Consider the following 20,021-nt stretch of genomic DNA (forward strand, 5'->3'; position numbering starts at 1 on the left):
AAAATTTGCATAAAATTGGGAAATGAGGCTGTGAGAGGAGCCTTAGTAAGTGTTTTCATTTCACACTTTGTAACTTCAAACTACTTTCCCAGCATTGTATGCCACCTGCAACATCCATTCCAGTCAGTTTGTCTACTGCGAAAGAGATGTTTCTTTTGCTACTATTTACTTATGTTTCTGTTCACCAGATCAAGTGGCAGTGCTGAGGGGCAGCTCATGTTGTGAAATGCATCTCCTCTCTGGAACAGTATGGCTCAAATAAGTCACTTCATCTATATACAAAAACATGTTTTTGGGAGAGCTCTTACATTTTATAGATAGCTTTCAGTCTGCCTTTTAATGTGGAGAGACACTATTTGAAGAGCAAGAGTAGAGACAAACTATCTGCTGATTCTTTGCCTTCTTCTAACTGAGGATACCTGTCTGTTAGTCACTAAGCTAGTCAGACCAACTTAAACAGTTAAATCTCTCCTTCATTTTTAGCCCTTCATTTTATTTTCCCAATTTAAGTTCCGAAGTGTTGTGGAAAAGAATTTAGCTATGTTCATTTTTACCTCTACTATCCCAGGAAACCCATTCGCTTCAGGATAAAAAGAAAAATGGGAAAACACTGTATATAAATATTTTCATACTTGAGGTATCTTTCAAATATTCTGAAGATTCTTTGTCTGCATTAGCTAACCCCATCCCACAGACATATTGCAGTAAATGTGAAAGACACAAATTAAATGGAAGAGACTTTTGGAGAAATTACTTCCATTTCAGTCTCTGTTGTTTTTTTTGTGGGTTTGTTTGTTTGTTTTTGTTTGTTTGTGTGTTGGTGTTTGGGTTTTTTGTTCTTTAAGAAGTTATTGCAATGAGAATGCTCCTGTATTGCAGACTTTTTATTTTCAGATTTTCTGACTCAGGGTTTAACGATGGCACTGTCTCCAGAGCTATGTGATTCCTACAGGGATCCTACCAGGGTTCCGTCACTTTTCCCTGATAGGAACTCATGTCTTATATGTGCATAAGAGAAATGGATCTAACAGATGCAAATAATTATTTTATAGAAGCTGATTTTTTTTGTATTTTTATGCCATACAACAAGGAAAGTTACAATCAGTTACAATTTTTTTGTGGGTTGGATGAATTATTTGTAGAAGTTTTTGCTGGTATACTTGCAGAGTAAGTTGCTTCCATGTTGGATGTAAAGTATTTATCGCTTGAATTTATTCTGCAAGACTGGCAGCTATACCTGTATGTCTGCGTTGTATAATACTGCTAAATGTTTGGAATGAAAAAGTAGATTTTTTTTTTGGCACTAGGATCTAAGGAGGAAAATGCCATTTGGTACATAAAAGCAGAAAGCTGTAAATTCCTACAGTACTAACTAGACCAAACACCCACAGTTCCTTTCATAAGGAGTACATTACTGAATTCCCTATAGTTTATTTATATTTTATCCTTAAATTATGCCAGTTATCCTTCAGGAGAGAGAGGAGTATTGATAGTTTTCATGCATAAAGATCAGGTAAAGAAATCTGATGCTGTAGACACTACTGGTTTAATAGCATCTTTTGTTACTAAAGCTAGAAGTAGGATAGGAAAGTTCATAGTAATATTTTTGTCTTCCCTGGAAAGCCAAGTCCTGAAAGAGAGCCTGATCATTTTGTCTATCTTTTTGATAAGACTGAAGAAGATCCATTCCAACTCAGAGGTTATGTATATGCTTTGTGCTAAACAGAAAATTTCTATTCCACCTGCTCTTTTATCTTTGAGTGGGTCATTACCATCCTCTGCTCATACATCGGTATAGACCAATAATATGTCATCTTAATTTCCTTTTTTCACTTGAATTTTTGTGTTTAAACATACCTGAGAGACCAGTCATCCTTTCAGCAGGGTCAATTTGAAATTATTTTGCTCTGTAGATGATATGTGTATATACCACAAAGCTGGAAACAGTACAGGCTCATTTCAATTCTTCCAAATTTGTAAAATAACAACCTTTCACAGCCTAGTTGTTTTAGTTGAATATTTTGCATCAGAGAACGCTATTAGGTGGTTGTGGAATATTAAAATTTGCAGAAAAAAGATCATAATGGTAATTTTCTACTTTTCGATGATAAATATAATGTTGGTTTCAGTGACGTTTAATATTTGGCCATCACATTTAGACACAGCTAATATATGCAAAGGAGTCTTAAAATTGGGAGGCTGCAGCTGATGTTACTAAATATGTTCTATTAAACTTTTTTCAGGCTTCTAACTTGCACTAGCAGTTGAGCTCTGCAGCAAAGGCTGAAGCTGGGTGGCAGTGAATGTTGAATTGTGGTGGTCTACTACTCTCTGTGTTAGGGAAGCACTATTGTTTTTGTTTTACCCAAGCATTGTATGCTGTGAACTGTTGTAACCTAAAGGCAAATAAGTTCCCTGCTAAAACTACCCAAGTTGTAGGGTGAGCAATGTCCACTTTCAGGTGGGAAGTCAAGCTGGGGGTAGTGTTTGATGGTTGTCTCACCTTCACATATCAAACTCTTCTGTTCTTTGAACCATTGCATTTCTTTCCATGTTATTACTTGTGTTTTGCTATAAGAATGAGGCTCATTCACCTTAATATTCATCTGGAATGCAGATATCTGAAGCTGAACTGCAGATTTAATAAACTATATCAAAATTGGCTTGTGTGTAAGTGTGGTCAAGCTCTTCTCCAATAGAGATGAAAACTGCTCAGAAATGGAAACATATTTCAGTTTCTTTTTATAAATTTATGTGATGTTTTAAATCCTTGAATTTTGATTGATAGTTGTGTTACAGAAGTGGTGACATGCAAAGCGATAGGGGAGACACATTTAAGCTTTTTGCCAAAAATTCTAATGTTGTTGTTACTCCTTTAGTTCTGTAAGGTCACGGCAATTAGTATGAAGCTGTGCCTGGAATCAATCAATACTCATTTGTACAAAACACTTCATAGTGGCAGTATATTTGAAAAAAAAATTATCAGAATATGCTGTAATTTACAACCACTAATTAAAAAAATCTTGCCGAGTTCAGAATCCTCCTGAATAAAGGGCTGGGACACAGGAAGGAAGTGGTGTTCCTCTCAGTAACAGTCACCATCTGAATCCCGCAGAGAGCTCTGTGTCATTTGTAATCTGTCCTATATGCATCTGCCTTACTAACATATTAAAACTAATAATAGATTCTTATTCTGTTTTATCAAAGCTAATCTTTAATTAAATTGATTAATTTTAGAACTAAAGCAAATGTCTTAAACATGGAAGAAAAATTTTATTTCTATTAAAAGATAAAACAAATATGGGGAATAGTTGCAACTGGATTATTTTGTACAAAAATATCTTGTCATTAATTACAATTGTAAAAGGAATATATTTTAATGTTAACATTAATAATTCAAATGACCTAGTAATCAGATGGAGTGACCTGAGTGAACTTGTCAGTAAAGTATTTCAAAGAATTATTGCACGATTTTTGCTTATATTTTACATTGTTAAGCTAAATGTTTATATTTCTGTAATTGGGTTTATATTTCTGTAATTTTTTTTTCTGGTGAACATAGTGAGCAGAAGCAGTTAATGTAAATCTTTTTACTTAAGAATCCATTGTGCAAAGATAACTTGATGCACACTTCAGAGGGGAACTGCTCAACTACCAGAAGGGCTTTTGCTTTTCTTCCTGGCTAAATCCCAAATATTCTAAGCATATGGAACAATTTAGCAGAAAATACATAATTATGAAACAGATCTGCCTTTGCCACCTTGAACATTATTTCTTGTGGCAGGGTAAATGAAACCTCATGTTTAGATTTTATTTCATTTGATCTTCTGCTGGTTTGGCAGCAGAATACAAAAGAATATGACAGATGGCACCATTAAAATGAGTTGATTTGTGCTTACTCTAATATGAATATGAATATACTTGATAAAGGCATGGCACAAACTTCTAACTTAAATTTTGAAGCAAAGTACATTTATCTTGGTAAGAATGTGAACAATCTGTGTAACTGTAAAAACAAATTTAATATCATGCAGGTGTTCACAAGCAAATATATGCATTTTGTTTCATACATTATAAATAACACTGCAATCAAATTTTGGCTCTAAGTTTGTTTCTTTTTTTCTGTTTGGTGGCCAATATCAGTGATTGCCAATTCTCTATTGTAGTGTCCTCTCTGAGGGCAGATATCCTTACTGGTGGTGTAGCGTTACCAATAAAACTCACCTTTTACAACATAAGAAATGTGCTGACAAGATTAATTCAGTATGCTGCCTTTTATATGACTTCTGATTCCTCTTTAGTACTTTATGAGATCTAAAGTCTTTTGAGAAGTGAATTTTCTGGACTATGTTATGCATTTCCCACAAAACATCTATCCCATAACAGAGAGGAATGGCTGTTTCAGCAGGGACTGGATCAGGGATTGATCTTGTCTTTTGTTGTTAGTGCCCCAGATGGAAACCTGCTTTCTGATTTTAACTTTCAGACCCAAGAAAGTGGTTTTGTTGGTTTTTTTTGGTTGGTTGGTTGGTTTTGGTGTGTGGGGGATGGTTGTTGTTTTAGGGTGTTTTTTTAAATTCTTTTCTGTATGGTAGATACTTTTCAACAGGAAGAATGGGTATTACCTGTGCCCCCAGATTTTAGACTTCTCCTGCAGTGGGAAAAAAAAGGAGTGGGAACCTCCTGTAGCAGAGGAGTGAATAAACCTGGGGTTATATCCTGATACTGTAAAAAAGAGCTATGTAATCTTCTCTAGACTTAGACTACCAGCTGTCAGAGGAACCTGGATTTATGTTGTACAGGGGGAGAGTCAGGAGAAATCCAGTTTCTGCATGGTGTTTGGGATCAGTGTATAGTGGGAGCCAAACCATTCTTCCCCATCCAGAGGGTGGTATGGCAGCTCTGCATAGTGGGGCTTACAGTGAAACTTGGGAAAATGAAGTGTGTACAGTATTTAGGTTATGAAGTTTCCAAACAGTTTATTTGGTATAGAACCCCAAATGTCATGTATCAGGTCCTTTAAATAGGTCTGGCCTTCTGCAGTTGTTGTATAGTACTCTGGGCTGCAGCCATGTCTTTCTCTATTGCAATTGTTCATATTAAAACAGTATTTCCTATTATGTAACTGTTTTCAGAAGTCTGGGAGCCACACAATAATAGGCTAAACTAAAAGGTTATGAGTGTTTTTCACTCCAGTAGTTACAGTTAATAAATACTGATAAAAATATTTTTGTAAACTTGTAGTTGTTCTTGTTTCAGCTTTTCTGATGGGGCTAAAACACTATGATGGGGAGGACTTTTCATTATGCAGAACTTATCTGTCTTTTGTTTCTCTCTTCTGGAAATTTTGGTAAATTTTCCTGAAGCAGTCTTAGAGATAGTGTTGGAGGGTACATTCCTTTAAAGTACGGTTACTCCATTTATCAGATTGAGTTTGAAAAAAAAAGAAGAGGCTCTCTGGTAGATCTGAGAGAGAGAGAGATGTCATTCAGTTTGCAAAATCAAGTTAGGGTCTTATGAATATAATTGGAACAGGTAGAAAGAAGGCCTAGAGAGTGTACATTACAGGAGAAGACTCTGATTTTCTCATATTTAGTATGGCAGAATGCAGGCAAGGCATTATTATTAGTGTCTATGAATATACAGGTAGGGTAACACTGAGAGGGAGAAGAGCTGTTGAAGTTAATGGGCAGTGTTGTCACAAGGACATAGGAATAAACTGGACGTGATAAAATGGTCACTGGATATTTGAGGATGTCTAGTATCAAAATAAGCCTTACTAGAATTTCTGGAAGGGAATAAAGAAAAAAAAAGAGGAGGAGCTAAGTGTTCTTGAGATTTAACTAGGTATTTACTGTGGTGGTGTGGCCACTCTCAAGTGTAACAGCAGTTGCTTTATCCCCTTTAAGATGTTGCATCTTCCAGCTTAGGTTTTTAATGGCATTTCAGGTGCAGTGAAGGTTGAATATACTTCAAAAAGCATTTTGAGAGGCAACAGTAATTACTTATGTACAGCCTTTCAAATGTCAGTTTATTTAGAAATAAAAATAATGGAATTCCCAGACAAGCAAGTAATGTATGTAAGACAAAGAGTCAGTGAAATGGGCCATTCCTTCTATGAATCTAGCAAAGTTTTGTATTTTGTGTAAATTGTGGAACCAAGTTATGTGGGAACAGATGGAAATCTCTTTTATATTGTGACAGTACAAGGTACTGCAACACCACATCATGGATTCCCTATAGGTTCCATGGCCAGGTAGTGTCCCAACTCCAGAAAGGTCCCTTGTGTTATCAGATTCTCCGATGAAATTGTATTTATGAATAGTTTCAAAGAAATCAAAAATTTCCCACAACAAAATCCCCCAAAACTTTCAACACCCCTGAACTCCTCCTCTCCCCAGCCAAAGAAATTCTGCAAGTACAGACAAGCCACATAGTTCTTCTAAAACACAAAACTTCAATAAGAAACTGAAATCTTGTATTAAAAGTCTGAGATACTATCGTGCCTTTTTTTTTTTAATGTGTGTGGTTGCCCTCCAGGGCAATCTTATCATGACAGGAGCTTTCTGTGTTTGTGTATCTGTGGGTCAGTTAAGCTGTGACATTTAGTGAATAACTTTGAGTATCTGTCTTGATTTCTGAGGCAGTTTAATAAAACTAGAATGGAAGTATTAAAAATACTAAGACAATATCATGTAGCTTGTGGTTTACTGAAAAGCTTATGCTATGAAAACGATGTATCATTTCTGTATTTAGAATTATTGGGAATAGAGCCTCAACTGGAGTGATTATTTAAATAATAAGTAAAACTATATTTTAGAATCTTAAAAGCATAAAACATGTTAAAAATCCTTCTGAAGTATTGAAAAAAGGGTTTTGTCTGTTAGAGCTGGTAAATGTGCCTGGTGAGCCAGTAATCAAAGTAGCCTTTTGCTTTATGTTTACTGTGTCTGTCTTCATACATGTCCAACTCAATTGAGCAGTTATGTTTCTGAAAGATAAATAAATGAGTTGTCCCAGTAACAAGCTTGTGTTAATACTCATTGTATCTAAAGTATACTTTAGTAGTCAGCATAAGATCCTCTAATGTTAGAATTAACAGAATAACCTTTGTAAAACTTACACCTGTGGTTTGTCTGTGGTTTTATCAGGCAACCTCTGTCAGGTTCACTTGTGGATGGACTAAAACAGGGCCTCTGTGAAATGAATTCTTGTGGGGGAGAACCAGTGACAGAGGCAGAGTTTCCTGTTTCCCCTAAATCCTCTTCTAGAGTTTAGTCTGTTTGCTCTAGTTCCCTTTCTTTGCAGCATTCCTTGCCTTTCTCTTTCCCTTCTCAGTCACAATCTAACCCTTAGCAACATAAGTTATATAATGCTTGCTGTTGCTATTTCTGTTTTCTGATGCTTGATCAGAAATAAAGGCCTCTCTCCTGTGTGACCTCCTAAGCACAGTCTTTAGTAAAATTCCCTGGGATTATATCCAGTCCGACCTTTTTTTCCCTTTTTCTGCTCTTTATATAGAAATCCATTGGAATTTTTACCTTGTTTGTTATATTGAGGCTATGACCATTCATAGGTCTTTAATTCATAAACTTCAGCTCAGCATAGGAAGCCAAAACTGTCAGGAAATATGATAGTGAAACACTGTGCAATTGCAAGCTTTAAATTATTTTGTTATCTAATATGATTTTTACATGGGGCACTAAAGTCTCTCCCAGTTAGAGCAGACAGACTTTCCCATATTTCAGGTTCTAGAAAGAAAGTGTTTATGGTTTTCATCTTCCTCCTGTTTAGTATTTACACATGTAGTTAGCTGAACAGTGGCTTGTCAGTACAACCAGCTATTTAAATGTATCTCCTTGTTTTATTGTAAATGAGATTTATTATTTAAATTGTGCTTCAGTAAACACATAACAGTGTAAAAAAAGCAAATAAGTTGCAGGCTTGCTGTTTCACCTTGTGAAACTTAAGATATTTTAAAAAGCAGCTCATATGGGTTTGAATTTTTTTCTCTCTCTATAATTTAATAATAATTTCAATGACAAACATGACAAATTTAAATTAAAATCTTAATCTGCAAAACATATATATTCAAATATGTAGCATGTTCAAGTATAAAATATCAAAACTGGAATTAAAAAAGGGGAATTAAAATACTACTCTACACCATTCCAGGATATGGTGGTTTATCAAAAAGTTGTACAGAAGGGTTTTGAAACTTTTTGAAAGGTTTTGTTCTGCTTGTTGTTAGTGTTGATGATTTTTACCAAGCAGCAAAACTAATTGAAAAAAATGCAGTTCGTCCTGCCCCAGTAGAACTGTGTACTCATTTATTATCTCCTAAGTAATATTCTGATCCAGAAATGTAATTTCTGGGAAATTCGTGGCCCCCTTTGAGTCTTGTCCAGTGAAACCTGATTGAAGTTTAGGTAGAAAAAGTGGTGATATTCCTGCCAAGTTTTTGTCCATTTTATGATTTATAACTCTGAACACTGGAAACATATCCTTGCCATAGACCTGGAAAACAAGTAGAACTGATCTGAACTCACAGACATGTCAGTTTTGAAAGGGCAAGCAACAGACTTCCTTATGCCAAAAATAGCGTTCATGCTAAAATATTTAAGCACAGTATTTGATCACAGATAAATGAAAAATAATATTTTGCACTTTAAACCTTTTTTATATAGTAGGGGAAACCCAAGGTCATTTTAAAATTAGATTGGTTTTGTTAGGTTAATCTGAAATATCACACATTCCAAAACCATAGTACTTGGCATGGAGAAAAATGCTGTGTGCTAGTTTTATTCCTCATGTATATTCGTTATATATTGATTGCAATGAAGAGACTATTTTAGACTCTTGCAGAAGTTCAAGTAATGTGCAGCATTTCTGCGCTTTTCTCTTGTTGAGTGTAAAATATGCATGAAGACATGTCTGAAGTGTAAGTACAGTGGGGCCCTTGGGAAGTTCTGAAGCTGTACCTTGAGTAATTTCAGTCCAATGTTGATGGAATATTTACTGGTTTATTTTTGGTTTGTAGGTCTGCTTTCATCCATGGTTTGCGACATGTTCAAGTAGGGGTCTTAATAGAATCTTAATATGGAAAGTTGTTGATTATACCAGAAATATAAATATTTCTCTACAGTCTAGGAAACAAGCACAGATTTATTGTAGTCGTTGCTTTGGTGGCATCCACTAAAGCTCCCTATCTGCTTCTGTCAAAACCGTTTGTATTAAGACATTTTAAACCTTTGCACTCTTTTGTTTTAGAGATGAAAATTTCCTTTTTCAGTTTTTCTCTCTGGCCTAAGCATTTTTGGGCATTTCTTTCTCCCTTAAATAAAATTTATTGTATACTTGAACATACTCACAGTTGGGTAGACTTATGATTTCTCTGCCTTGTCTGATTGTACAGCCGCTGAATTTACAATTTACTTGGTTTGAATTTGGGTTAAAAAGAAGGTACTGGATGACTGGAAATGGAGGAGTGCATGTGTGCAGAACTTGAAACATGTGCAGTGTGGGTCTGTGGTGCCATGGGGCCTTGTTTTGAGTCACTAGCACAAAATCTGCATACCCAGAAATTTTTATACACATAAGTAAACAATCTGTATCTGTACAGCAGTTGTTATTGACTCTCAAAAGCCCAGGAACTGCCCAGAACCTGACCACTTGGTCTATACCCTTGTTCCATTCTCCTTTTTTGATTAGTGGAAATGATTTTTCAGGCTAAATCAAAATTGTGACATCCATTCACTGATGCCTAAGAACAAAAAATGTATCCTTTTTTACTTGTCACTCCCAAATATACAATTTCACTGTTATTTTTCTTATGTTTACAAAATCCAGTTATTCATCTTCCATGACTACTTCTGTAAGTTGTTTTATGCTGATATTGCTCTGGACTGTGTCAAAAAAGTGATGTATTTTTTACATTTTTATTAATGCATTTCCTTTCTAGAGTTTTGATAGTAATCTAAAAATTGTCATATATTCCTCCATCCCATCCACATTTTAGTGGATGATGCAATGCGAAGCTATCTTGAAAGTTGCTCAGAATTCATAAATGAAAAGATAGGAAACAGAAAACTTAAGTATGCAAAATCCAGTGAAAGCTTCCCCCCACTATATGTAATATTTCACTTGTGTGTGCAGCCTACGCAGAAGTCCATCTTGCCTCTTTGTGTAGCATAACTAAAGCTTTAGGCTACAGTTATGATAATTCTGAATTGTATTTATTTTCTCTTGTATATCTAAATACAGAGCAAATCTTCAGAAGTTTTATTACTGAAATGTACAGGTTTTACTATCTAGAAGTATAGTTATTTACAAAATGTGCAGTCAATGTATATTTTATCTTTCTGGAAAAATAGTTGTAGTTTTTCTTCATATTACTTGACTTGTATAAACATTTTTGCTGTTACAGTATCACAATCTGCAGGTGCAAAATATTTTATGTAATCTTAAATAATGGAGATAGCTAAGGTTGTACTTAGATATATGGATTCAAAGTATTTTCTCTCAATTAAAATGGATCTTTCACCACTATAAACAGTTCACCTTATGTTAATAATTTAGGCAAGAGTTTAATATTAAACTGTGTTTTCTCAGTAATGCCCTCCTTGTCTTGTTTTGGCTGGTGAACTTCATGTTGAAGGTTAGCAATTGTTGCTGAAGGGAGTGAGACCACCCCCCTCAAGAGAACTGTTTTTTTTTTAAAGGAATTTAGAACAGACTAGTAGAATTTATAAATCTACTGAAAAGGTTATGAAACAGTCTCAATTGTCTTTGACTGCAAACTTTGACCTGTTTGGCCAAATTGTAATAACTCTGCCAAGATTTGATACACAGCAGTTCTGGGAAGCTTTTTAAGATTGAATTTCAGGACTGCATGACTGATGTGCTAGGAATATGCTTGTGATATTAGGCAAGTGTTACTTCAATGCAGTTTTAGACTTGAACAGATCATTAACCTAAAAGTAAAAATTATCTTGAGGCTGATTTAAAGACATTTGTTGCATCTCAATACAATTTTGAAAGGTCTGGCTAACGTTTGGCATCTTGATATTCCATTTTCTACACCTCTCTGCAATGAGCTACCTTGGCTCCTCTGAAACTATTTGCTATGCTTTTTCTTTGGGGAAGAAAAGGTAGGAAAAAGAAAAGGTTCTAACCACTGAGTGTTTCAGTATGGTTTCTATGAAGCTTTTCAGCAAGCAGTTGCTGAAATGGTTTCTATTCAGCACTCTAATAACACATGGCAGGCTTAATGAATTTTGAGATGGCAAGTTTAATCACACGTTTCTTCACTTCTTTGATAATAAGAAGAGACATTTGGTGTGAGAATGCTCAGGTTTCAATGAAGAATATTCTCTCTAGACTCCACAGCTGAGCACCGGCAAATGTGGTATATTTTCTTGATTTATGTCAGAAGAACTTCCTTTACTCAACACAGAGAAAAAAACCCACTTTTATTTTTTTCCTGTTTATTTTGTTATTTCTGATGCGTTGAAAAAAAGTTGGGTTTTTTTTCCAAATGTAGTAGTTTCTAGATTTGAGGAAAACTGTACAATAAATCTGGATTGGATGAGATGGGTATTGACAGTTACTTGATACACACTGTGATGGATGTTGCTCTCTTGTTCTGTGGACAGTCAGCTGATTATTGCATAAGACATTAGTCAGGTGGAGGCTAAAGGCGTTTTTATTAGATTTCATTTTTACTGATATGCCTTTGAATATTTGTATAAGTATTTGTAAGTTTGTCACTTCTTTCATGAAAAGGGAAATTAGAATGGTTTTTGAATGCCTCTCCATTACTTTAAGAAATTTAACTGTCAATATTGTTCTCTTAAAGTAATAGGAAAGTCGACAGCTGACATAGTTGTGTGTGAAATCAGGCTGCTATGTGAATGCCCATCAGAAACTTGACTAGATAGTTGCTGGCATATGTAGCTTGTGTTGAATTCTCTGCATCTCCAGTTACTTTAAGTTTGCAAGACTAGTACAGGTAAGGCCTCATCAGGTAAATCAGTAGAGTGTATTTGCACTTGCTTTGTGACAATTTTGTGATTCTCTGCTGTTGTAACTTCTGGTTAACAGATTAGGGAGTCACCATTTACAAGATTCCTGCTGAAGGTGCTCTGGTAGGTACAGATGGCTGCATGGTCATTGATTTTGCAAGCTGAAATGGGTGAAATAGTGAAGCACCTGGCTGTCATGTGGGGAGGTCATGGGAAACGTTCTCATTGAGAGCAGAAGTGACAGCCCAGAAACAAGAGGGCACCAGTTGTGAGTTGAAGCTGGGGGAAAGCATACCTACCAAGTATAAACCCTAGAGGTCAAGTGTTTGAAGGTGAAAAAGACCTTTTTCATCCTGGACTAGGGCCTCTCTGTGAGGACAGCATGGAGGTTAATTGAGGTGGTTAATAGACTTAATTTTTAATAGTTTTCCTCAGATTAACTTCTGAATATCTCAACAGATAATTCACGAAGTTAGGCTATAATGTGTTATCAGTTGGTTCTGCATGCTGCTTATAACTTATGTGGTTACTTATACTGACTGTTGGTCCCCGGAAAGAACAAAGATTGCTTAATACCTGTTGTCCTTAGGTATGGAAAATCATTTTTTAACAAATACCTACATGGTCTTAAGATGAAAGATGGCTTTTGGCAGTAGGTAGAACTCAATTTCTGGAATTCTCTTTCAGACCTGAAGAAGTAGGTGTTTGTCAAACTTGGTGTGTTTTTTTCCCCCCACTACATACCATTAGTCTAATAAAGTACACTGCATCTCCCTATAAGTATCTTGTCACCTGAACAGAACCTGAGATAAGAAGCTGGTAAATGCTAATGTCAATATTGTCAGCATTTATCTTTATAGATATATAATATAAAACTGTCTTTTACATTTGCTGGTTTGGGTGCTAAAGAATTTCACAACCATGAAATGTATATACTTGAAAATACAATGTTATTTTATGTCAAGAAAAATCTATCAAGGGTCACTATCTAGTTTTGATATCTTCATGATTCAGCTTGTATTTCTAATCAGAGAATTCTAGATAGTGGAAATGTTGCTTATTGCTTGACAGGGGATTAAATGACAATCATTAACCTACTTAAAGCAGGTGCTTACAATCCAGCCCTCCTGCTGCAAATGTGTAACCGATGTTTTTTGGTCTGGGTTTTTTTTTGTTCATTTGGGTTTTTTACAGGTATAAACATCTCTGATTTATTTTTGTTTATTTAAGATTATTAGTGGGAAATTACGAGAAGTAATTTGATTGTGAAATGTATTCTAGAGTACGTATACGTATTTCCTATTTACTCTGTGGAAGTATTCATGTTTTAATTTCCTGTGGCTGAAAATTAAGAGGGGATAGTCTGAAATGAGTTGTACTTAATTCAGAGATTCAAAGACTATAAAGTAATGAACTTGGGATTATTTTGTCTGATGACATGAGTAACATAGGCTGTGAGAACTAACAGAACACATGGTGGATTTTCAGGTAGGTGATGTAGACTGTAATATTACCTTTGGATGAGTTATGCTTTTTAGATTTAGTTCTCCTTTCCACTGCCTGTTACTATATCTCTCTAGCTGGTATTTCTTGAGGCCACATCATTGTGTGCTGTGGCCAAGTCTGTTCAGAATTACTGCCCGGCAAAGGGGCCCTCCCATACTGTGAGGTCCCTTCTTTCTGGTAGCCTTCAATTTGACTGCAAGTGTGTGTCCACATAGCTGGGATTGTTCAGTGCCAGGGACTTGGGTGGCTTGTAGCGGGCACTAGCAGGCCTGTCGTTTATCTGTCAAAACAAGGTAAATTTGAATTTGGTTGTTTTTTTTTTGAGGAGTTGGATACAGCTCTAATTTCCACTGTGTCTTCAATTTTTATGAATCTATGATTGTCACCAATTTTCTGTCTGCCTCAGTTTACAACAACTTGATACCATGCACATTGATTTCTGAAAAGGTGTAGATTCCAATTCAGGAAAATGTTTAACCTCACATGAGATTAGCTCAGTTGGTTAAAACTTGGTTGTAATAATGCCAAGGTCGTGGGTTCAATCCCCTGTGTGTGCCATTGACTTCAGAGTTGGACTCAATGATCCTTGTGGGTCTCTTCCAACTCAGAATAGTCTGTGATCTGCAGAAAATATATCTTTTTTATGCTTAGAAAGTTAGGAGGAATATAGCCACTAGTGCTTCAGCTGTGTTTGAGCTCTAGAGCTCTGTTAATTGAAAGATTTTATCTATCAGCCAGATTTTATTCTGTAAGACATTAATAAAAGAAAAAAACCCTTCATGTGTATAGTTATATATGGTATTTTTCAGAATGGCAAGTGTGATTAGGCATCTTTACTTGCAACTTACACAGGTGAAGGGGGCTTTTTAAATAATCATACAATATAAATTAAAAAGATAGTAAATTTTCTTCTACTGTCTGTGAACTTCAGGTGTGTTTAGTGAATATTCTCGATATCCTTTTCTAATAATGCTCACACACAAAAAAATTGACTACATATTCTGTTCACTTGAATTTAAAATGAATTTGCAACTGCAACTCCGTGTGGTTTGTTACAGGACTTTTTTACTATCTAGTAGGGAGAAGAGCATTAAGGTTTAAATTTCAAAGCAAACCCTTAGATAAATTCTGATCTGATTAATCAGACAATGTCTTTTTAGAACTTGTTTTTCCTCTACGCTGCCTTAGAGGGATATTTTAATGAAAACTGTCTGGCTTGAAAGTTGTTAGCTGCAGTGATAGCTTAAAATAACCTGAAAGACATCATTATAGGTAGTGTAAAATACAACTTAATGTAGTTTAAAAGCAATGAACAGAAGTTTTTCAGGATCATTGATGAAAGTTCTGAGCTAGCAGAAAAATGGAAAGTTTCCAGCAGGTTTAAAATTATGTGGAATCTAGGCTGGATATATCATCATTATGACAAACTGAGGTATTTTACAGAAGTGCAATTGTTTCTATGAATTATCCATGCTTTGCAGCTTAGAAATTTTAGAGCTGGGGGACATGGTGGCCTTTAGCTTTATGGTAAAGGCTTAAGGTACAGTCGCTCCAGTAACTTTGAACTGTTTAGATGCTACAGACCTACTCGGGCTTTCTTTTTTTTCTTTGGAACTGTGCAATGTAGGTAAATTCTGAGTTATGAATGATCTATGAATAACTAGTTTTACCTGACAGCATCCTGTTTAGTGGAAGGATGTAGAGATGGGGATGTCTTTCAGGAACTTTGTAACAGTACGATCTTTTAGTCATTAAGTAATTTTTTTCTTTCAATTGGATATATTCATGACCTGAATAGTAATGATTCATGGTTATAGTATTTTATCTGAAATTGGAAAGTTTGCTTAGTTATGTAAATGGTTAAAATTTAACTACGACAGGAAAAAAAGCAACAAACCTTTTTGTTTGAAATACCTTGTTCTGTTTTCTTTAGTGTGTAACATGCATTTAAGTATCATGTTTCTTTCTTTCCTTTCCCTGAAGGGAGCTTTAGATCTAGAGCAGGTTTACATATTCGATGAACCATAGTCTGATGTCTGCAAATAGATGGGATAAGAATAAGTGTGTTTTCATACCTTACCACAGAATTGTTATCAGATTATAAGAGGTTGGTGTATAAAAACAAGTGCCCTTTGTTTGTCACAAGAGTGACAAATTAGAAGTGAGTCTTATGGTAAAGAGAAGGAGAAGGAAAAGAAAGGTATAAAATAATGGAATTTTGATTGATTTCAACTATACTGATTCTGTACAGTGAAAGTATCATAGTATAGAAAGGGGCATGATGATAAATTTGGGGGTTAGCTCTAAAGGTAAGGAAAATCTTTGGCATGGAAACAGAAATCTTTCATTAGATTGACTTTATAGGCATCTTTTAAATACATTTTCTTCTTACACAAAAAAAGCACATAATTATGTAATTTTCTAGTGAGCCTTTTAAAGATAGCTCAACTTTTTTCTGTCTTTGTTCTAGTTGCATTAAACTCTTCTAACTCTACAAGACCAGAAAGAAATGGTATTCAGGAAAACTGTAGGACACCAAAATGTGGAGAAGGGATGCAGATCCTGGAAGGAGAACTTCTACTGCAGGTATTTTTTGCAAAGGATATATTGTACAAAGATTTATATATATATAAAAAAATCTTATGTGGCATGCTAGAGTCATTGATGAGATTGAAAAAATAAATTTTCTTATTGTCTTATTTCTTATTGTCTTATTTCTCATTTTCCTTAGGGTGATATTATCCAGCTCTTGAACTTTTTCTGGTAGTAGCAGTAATTTATTAGAGGTTTCTTTCCCATCTCTTTGCATCTATTGTTAATACAGGTATTAATATAAAGAAACAGTCTTTGTAAGGGGCTGATAAGTTAGTAATTTACTGTAAATTTGGTGACTAATTTGACTAAAAGAAGCGATTTCTCTTTGAATGACCTCAAGCTTGCTAAAATAACTCGCTTTCTCAGGGGTTTGAAAGAACTCAGCTTCCACAGTGTAAGTTCAGGACAAAGTTTAAAATGCTTCAATAACTTCAACTATGATGAACTAATGGAAAGTATTAATAAAGAAATTGTGAGTGATGACATTTTTTTTAATTATCTAGCATATTTTAATGTCCCAGAGTGTTAAAGCATATGAATAATGATATAATACTAGGTCCAGATAAAACTTAGGAAATTACAGATATAAGTATTCCAATGTTCTAACTAGTTACACGAAATAGATTTTACTGTGACCTGCAGCTTCATTTGAAATATGTTGATTATCTGTCTTCATCAGAGGTTTCCCACTGATGTGTCTATTAGAAGTGGCAAATCATTGTCAAAGCCAATTGTTTGCTTAGAACAAAACTAATTTCAGTGTTCAAAGAGTAGAAATGAAAAAAGGTTCTAAGAATTCCACAAAACAATTACTTTAAATTAATACTAATTGAAATTTTTTTCCTAACCAACTGAAAAACTAGAACATGTTTGTAATTTTCTAACTTTAATGAAGTATAAAAAAGAACTGTTATGGAGTTACTGCAGGTGAACTGCTTTCTTTTAAACAGAAATTATCTAAAAATGTTAAGTATATGGTTTATATTGGAGGCGTTTATTTTATGTGAAATACATAGGGGGTTTTCTATGACTTCCAAGTGGATGTGATAGGAAGGAACTGGTATGAAAATTAAACGGGTGATATACTAATTATTGTAAATTCTGCCCATCTTGTGAGGTAAGTAAATTAATTGAATTTCTTAAATTAATTTGTTTTGTAAATATTTTATATATGTGAAAAAATTATGAGAATGAATATGCAGGTAGAGTTTTCTTAGGTACAGTAAGAACTCATGAGGGATAAAAGTTGGAATTTTCTAGAAGATACTGGGAATCATTAAGATTTAAATATTGATAAAATCCTCCCTTTAAATGATAACTGAAGATGGCTTTTTTTTTACTTCTTCCCAATAATGAACAGTGTTTTAATTGCCTTTGTTTTAGAAGTATTGAGAGTATTTTTAGAGGCACTAATATTATCTTCAATGCCTCAGAATAATAAAATCACTGAGAAATTTCATTATGCTAGAGATAATTCTTTTGGGATTGTAATTTGCAAAAGCCTCCATCAGAACTTATCTCCCATTTATTGATCTATCCAGACACTTGCCTTTTACAGTATTTCTTGCTTACAGAATGCATATGATTTGTTTTAGTAACAGCCCTGGTTCAAGATGAGTTGTGTATTACAGCTGCTGTAAAATGTGGTTGAATTCCAGGTACGGGAGGTGTACATAGCTTTGTATGAAGTAGACCAGAATAACCAATTTTAACATTGGAGACACAGTTAGATACTGTGCAGCTTGCAGACTTTTTATGTCAACCATTTGACGTGAAGTGCCCTGCAGAATAGGTCAGCAGAGTACACAAGCACCTGCCATTGTGGCATTCTTCTCCCTTGAAATTACTGCAAACCTGATCAAAGCCAAGGATTCTGTGTAACAAATCAAGATTTCTTGGATTGGCTATGCTATTAATTTCAGATGATTATTGAGGGGGTTTTAGCTCATTCTTTAAGAGTCACTAAACTTATGTAAGGAGTTTTTATAGTGCTCACAACTTGTTATGAGAGTAGATTAAGAAATGTCTGCACATTAAATAGGAATAGTACAACGCATTTAAAGGCCAGATATTTAACTTTTATTATTAGGTTGTTACAGTAAGATATAGATACAGTAAGATATCCTTCACTTACTTGACATTTTCTATGTTACAATAATTTTGCATAATAAAGGAGTTTTTAGAAAATGTTTTGAGTATGCTGGCCAAATTTGCCTTTGAATGCAGCTGAGGAAATTAAGTGGCACAACATGCTCAATCCAGTCCCTTGAGACAGCCTTTTGTTAAATCTTGACTGAAATCCATAGAAGTAAATCGGCACCTTTCAGATGAGCTGCCAAGTCACAAATGTACTGTTTGCTATCACAACAATTGCCATGAACCGTATTGATTGGGAGTTTTGATAAATGCCCTTTGCGTGACTTTGAGTATGGAGCCGCCTAGTCTGCTGCTTCATGGAGAGGGAAGTCTCTTCAAAAACACTGTTTACTTGCAACAGTCCCCTTGTGCAGAGGTTTTTCTATTTTAAGTAAGCTATAAAATGTTTTCTTGGACTATATAGGGGATCTTGATAGCATGATTTCCTGTTCACAGAGGCCTGTCTGCACTGTGAATAGAATGGATTTTGAGGCTCAGTTTGTGACATGGCCCTCATCTGCACTGGTGGCAGCTGGGGGTACCAAAGACTTGAGTCATGCAAGCATTATGAACTGTGGTTGATAATAGAAAATGTTAATGGTTGTTCATACTGCTGTCCCTTACCTACAATCAAGAGTATTTAAAAGTCATCAACAGGGTTTTACTTCTCCCCTAAATTTTCTAGAAGAACATTTTAAATTTTTTTTCATTAGATGCCGTTTTCTTCATTGTAGCAGGAATGCTGTAGAGAGAAAAAATGAAGGATCATGTTTATGCTGTTACATAATGGTATGCTTTTGCATGCTTCACATTTTATTGGGAGACTAGACTTACAGCCACTATAATTGTCTGGAATTTTGCCTTTGAAGCTGACAGATTGGTGTGTTTCCTCCCCAGGCATTAAATGGGTTTGTGTTAGTTGTTACAGCAGATGCTCTGGTTTTTTACGTCTCCTCTACCATCCAAGACTACTTGGGCTTCCAACAAGTAAGTTTATTTTTGACTATTTTTTTCAGAGGTTGCTTAATTTCAGAGAACATCGGTGTTTGTATTTATACTCTGATAGTTTGTGTAATAAAAATCTGTTACGTACTTTGGTTTGGATCACTTTGAAACTATATTACTTTTCTATCAACTTACATAGCCAGGATGGCAGGCCAAGCACAACAGGAATATAATTTCCAAAGCTGAGTTAGGCAAGATAGGAAGTTTTCACACTTAATTAGTCTTTACTGGAACAACTGTTTGAAATTTATACTGTGGTGTTACCCAGTTTATGATGCTGAGTGAGGCATAATTCAATAGGAAGGTAATTATTTTAATAGAAACCTTTCATGGAAAATTATTTCCATATGGCTTGAGATGTTAAACACCAAGTGAGTAATGTTAGTATTTTTAGAATTTTAGTGTTCTCTTGCTCATGTTTATTTATTTTATTATTTCTTTCAAAATAAACATTTGTTTTTTTACTATTTATGGTGCAGGTCACATATGGCTGACTTTACTGGGCTTGCAAGCGAGGTACCAAAGTAGTAAAGACCAAGAGGTAGCAGGCAAATGTTACCTTCATTACAGAACTCCTGGGATTACTTTATGTAGAGATGATAGAAACTTAGTTATTGTTATCAATGTATATCTGTGAATATTTAATGTTGATAGATTCAGTTGCTGTCTAAAAATAGGGAGAAACTCTGGTTGGTCTTCAATTTTAGGTAACTGATAAGAGATTGGGGAATGTTTGTGTAAAAGAAAGTATTTGAA

The 20,021-nt window shown here is 34.9% G+C and overlaps 1 protein-coding gene across 2 annotated transcripts in view; it reads left to right on the top strand.

Moving 5' to 3' along the window:
* AHR (aryl hydrocarbon receptor) overlaps positions 1-20,021 on the top strand; it is a 53,687-nt gene that overhangs the window by 16,386 nt on the left and 17,280 nt on the right. Inside the window, exons 1-3 of one of the 2 annotated variants that reach the window (XM_071560850.1) lie at positions 13,185-13,217; positions 16,000-16,115; positions 19,158-19,247. In XM_071560850.1, coding sequence (XP_071416951.1) covers positions 16,083-16,115; positions 19,158-19,247 — 123 coding nt within the window. In that variant the 5' untranslated portion in view covers positions 13,185-13,217; positions 16,000-16,082. Of the gene's footprint in view, positions 1-13,184; positions 13,218-15,999; positions 16,116-19,157; positions 19,248-20,021 lie in introns of those variants that run through there. The other variant, XM_071560849.1, reaches the window with a different exon arrangement.

This window comes from Pithys albifrons, chromosome 7 (assembly GCF_047495875.1).
Source record: "Pithys albifrons albifrons isolate INPA30051 chromosome 7, PitAlb_v1, whole genome shotgun sequence".
Taxonomy (NCBI): domain Eukaryota; kingdom Metazoa; phylum Chordata; class Aves; order Passeriformes; family Thamnophilidae; genus Pithys; species Pithys albifrons.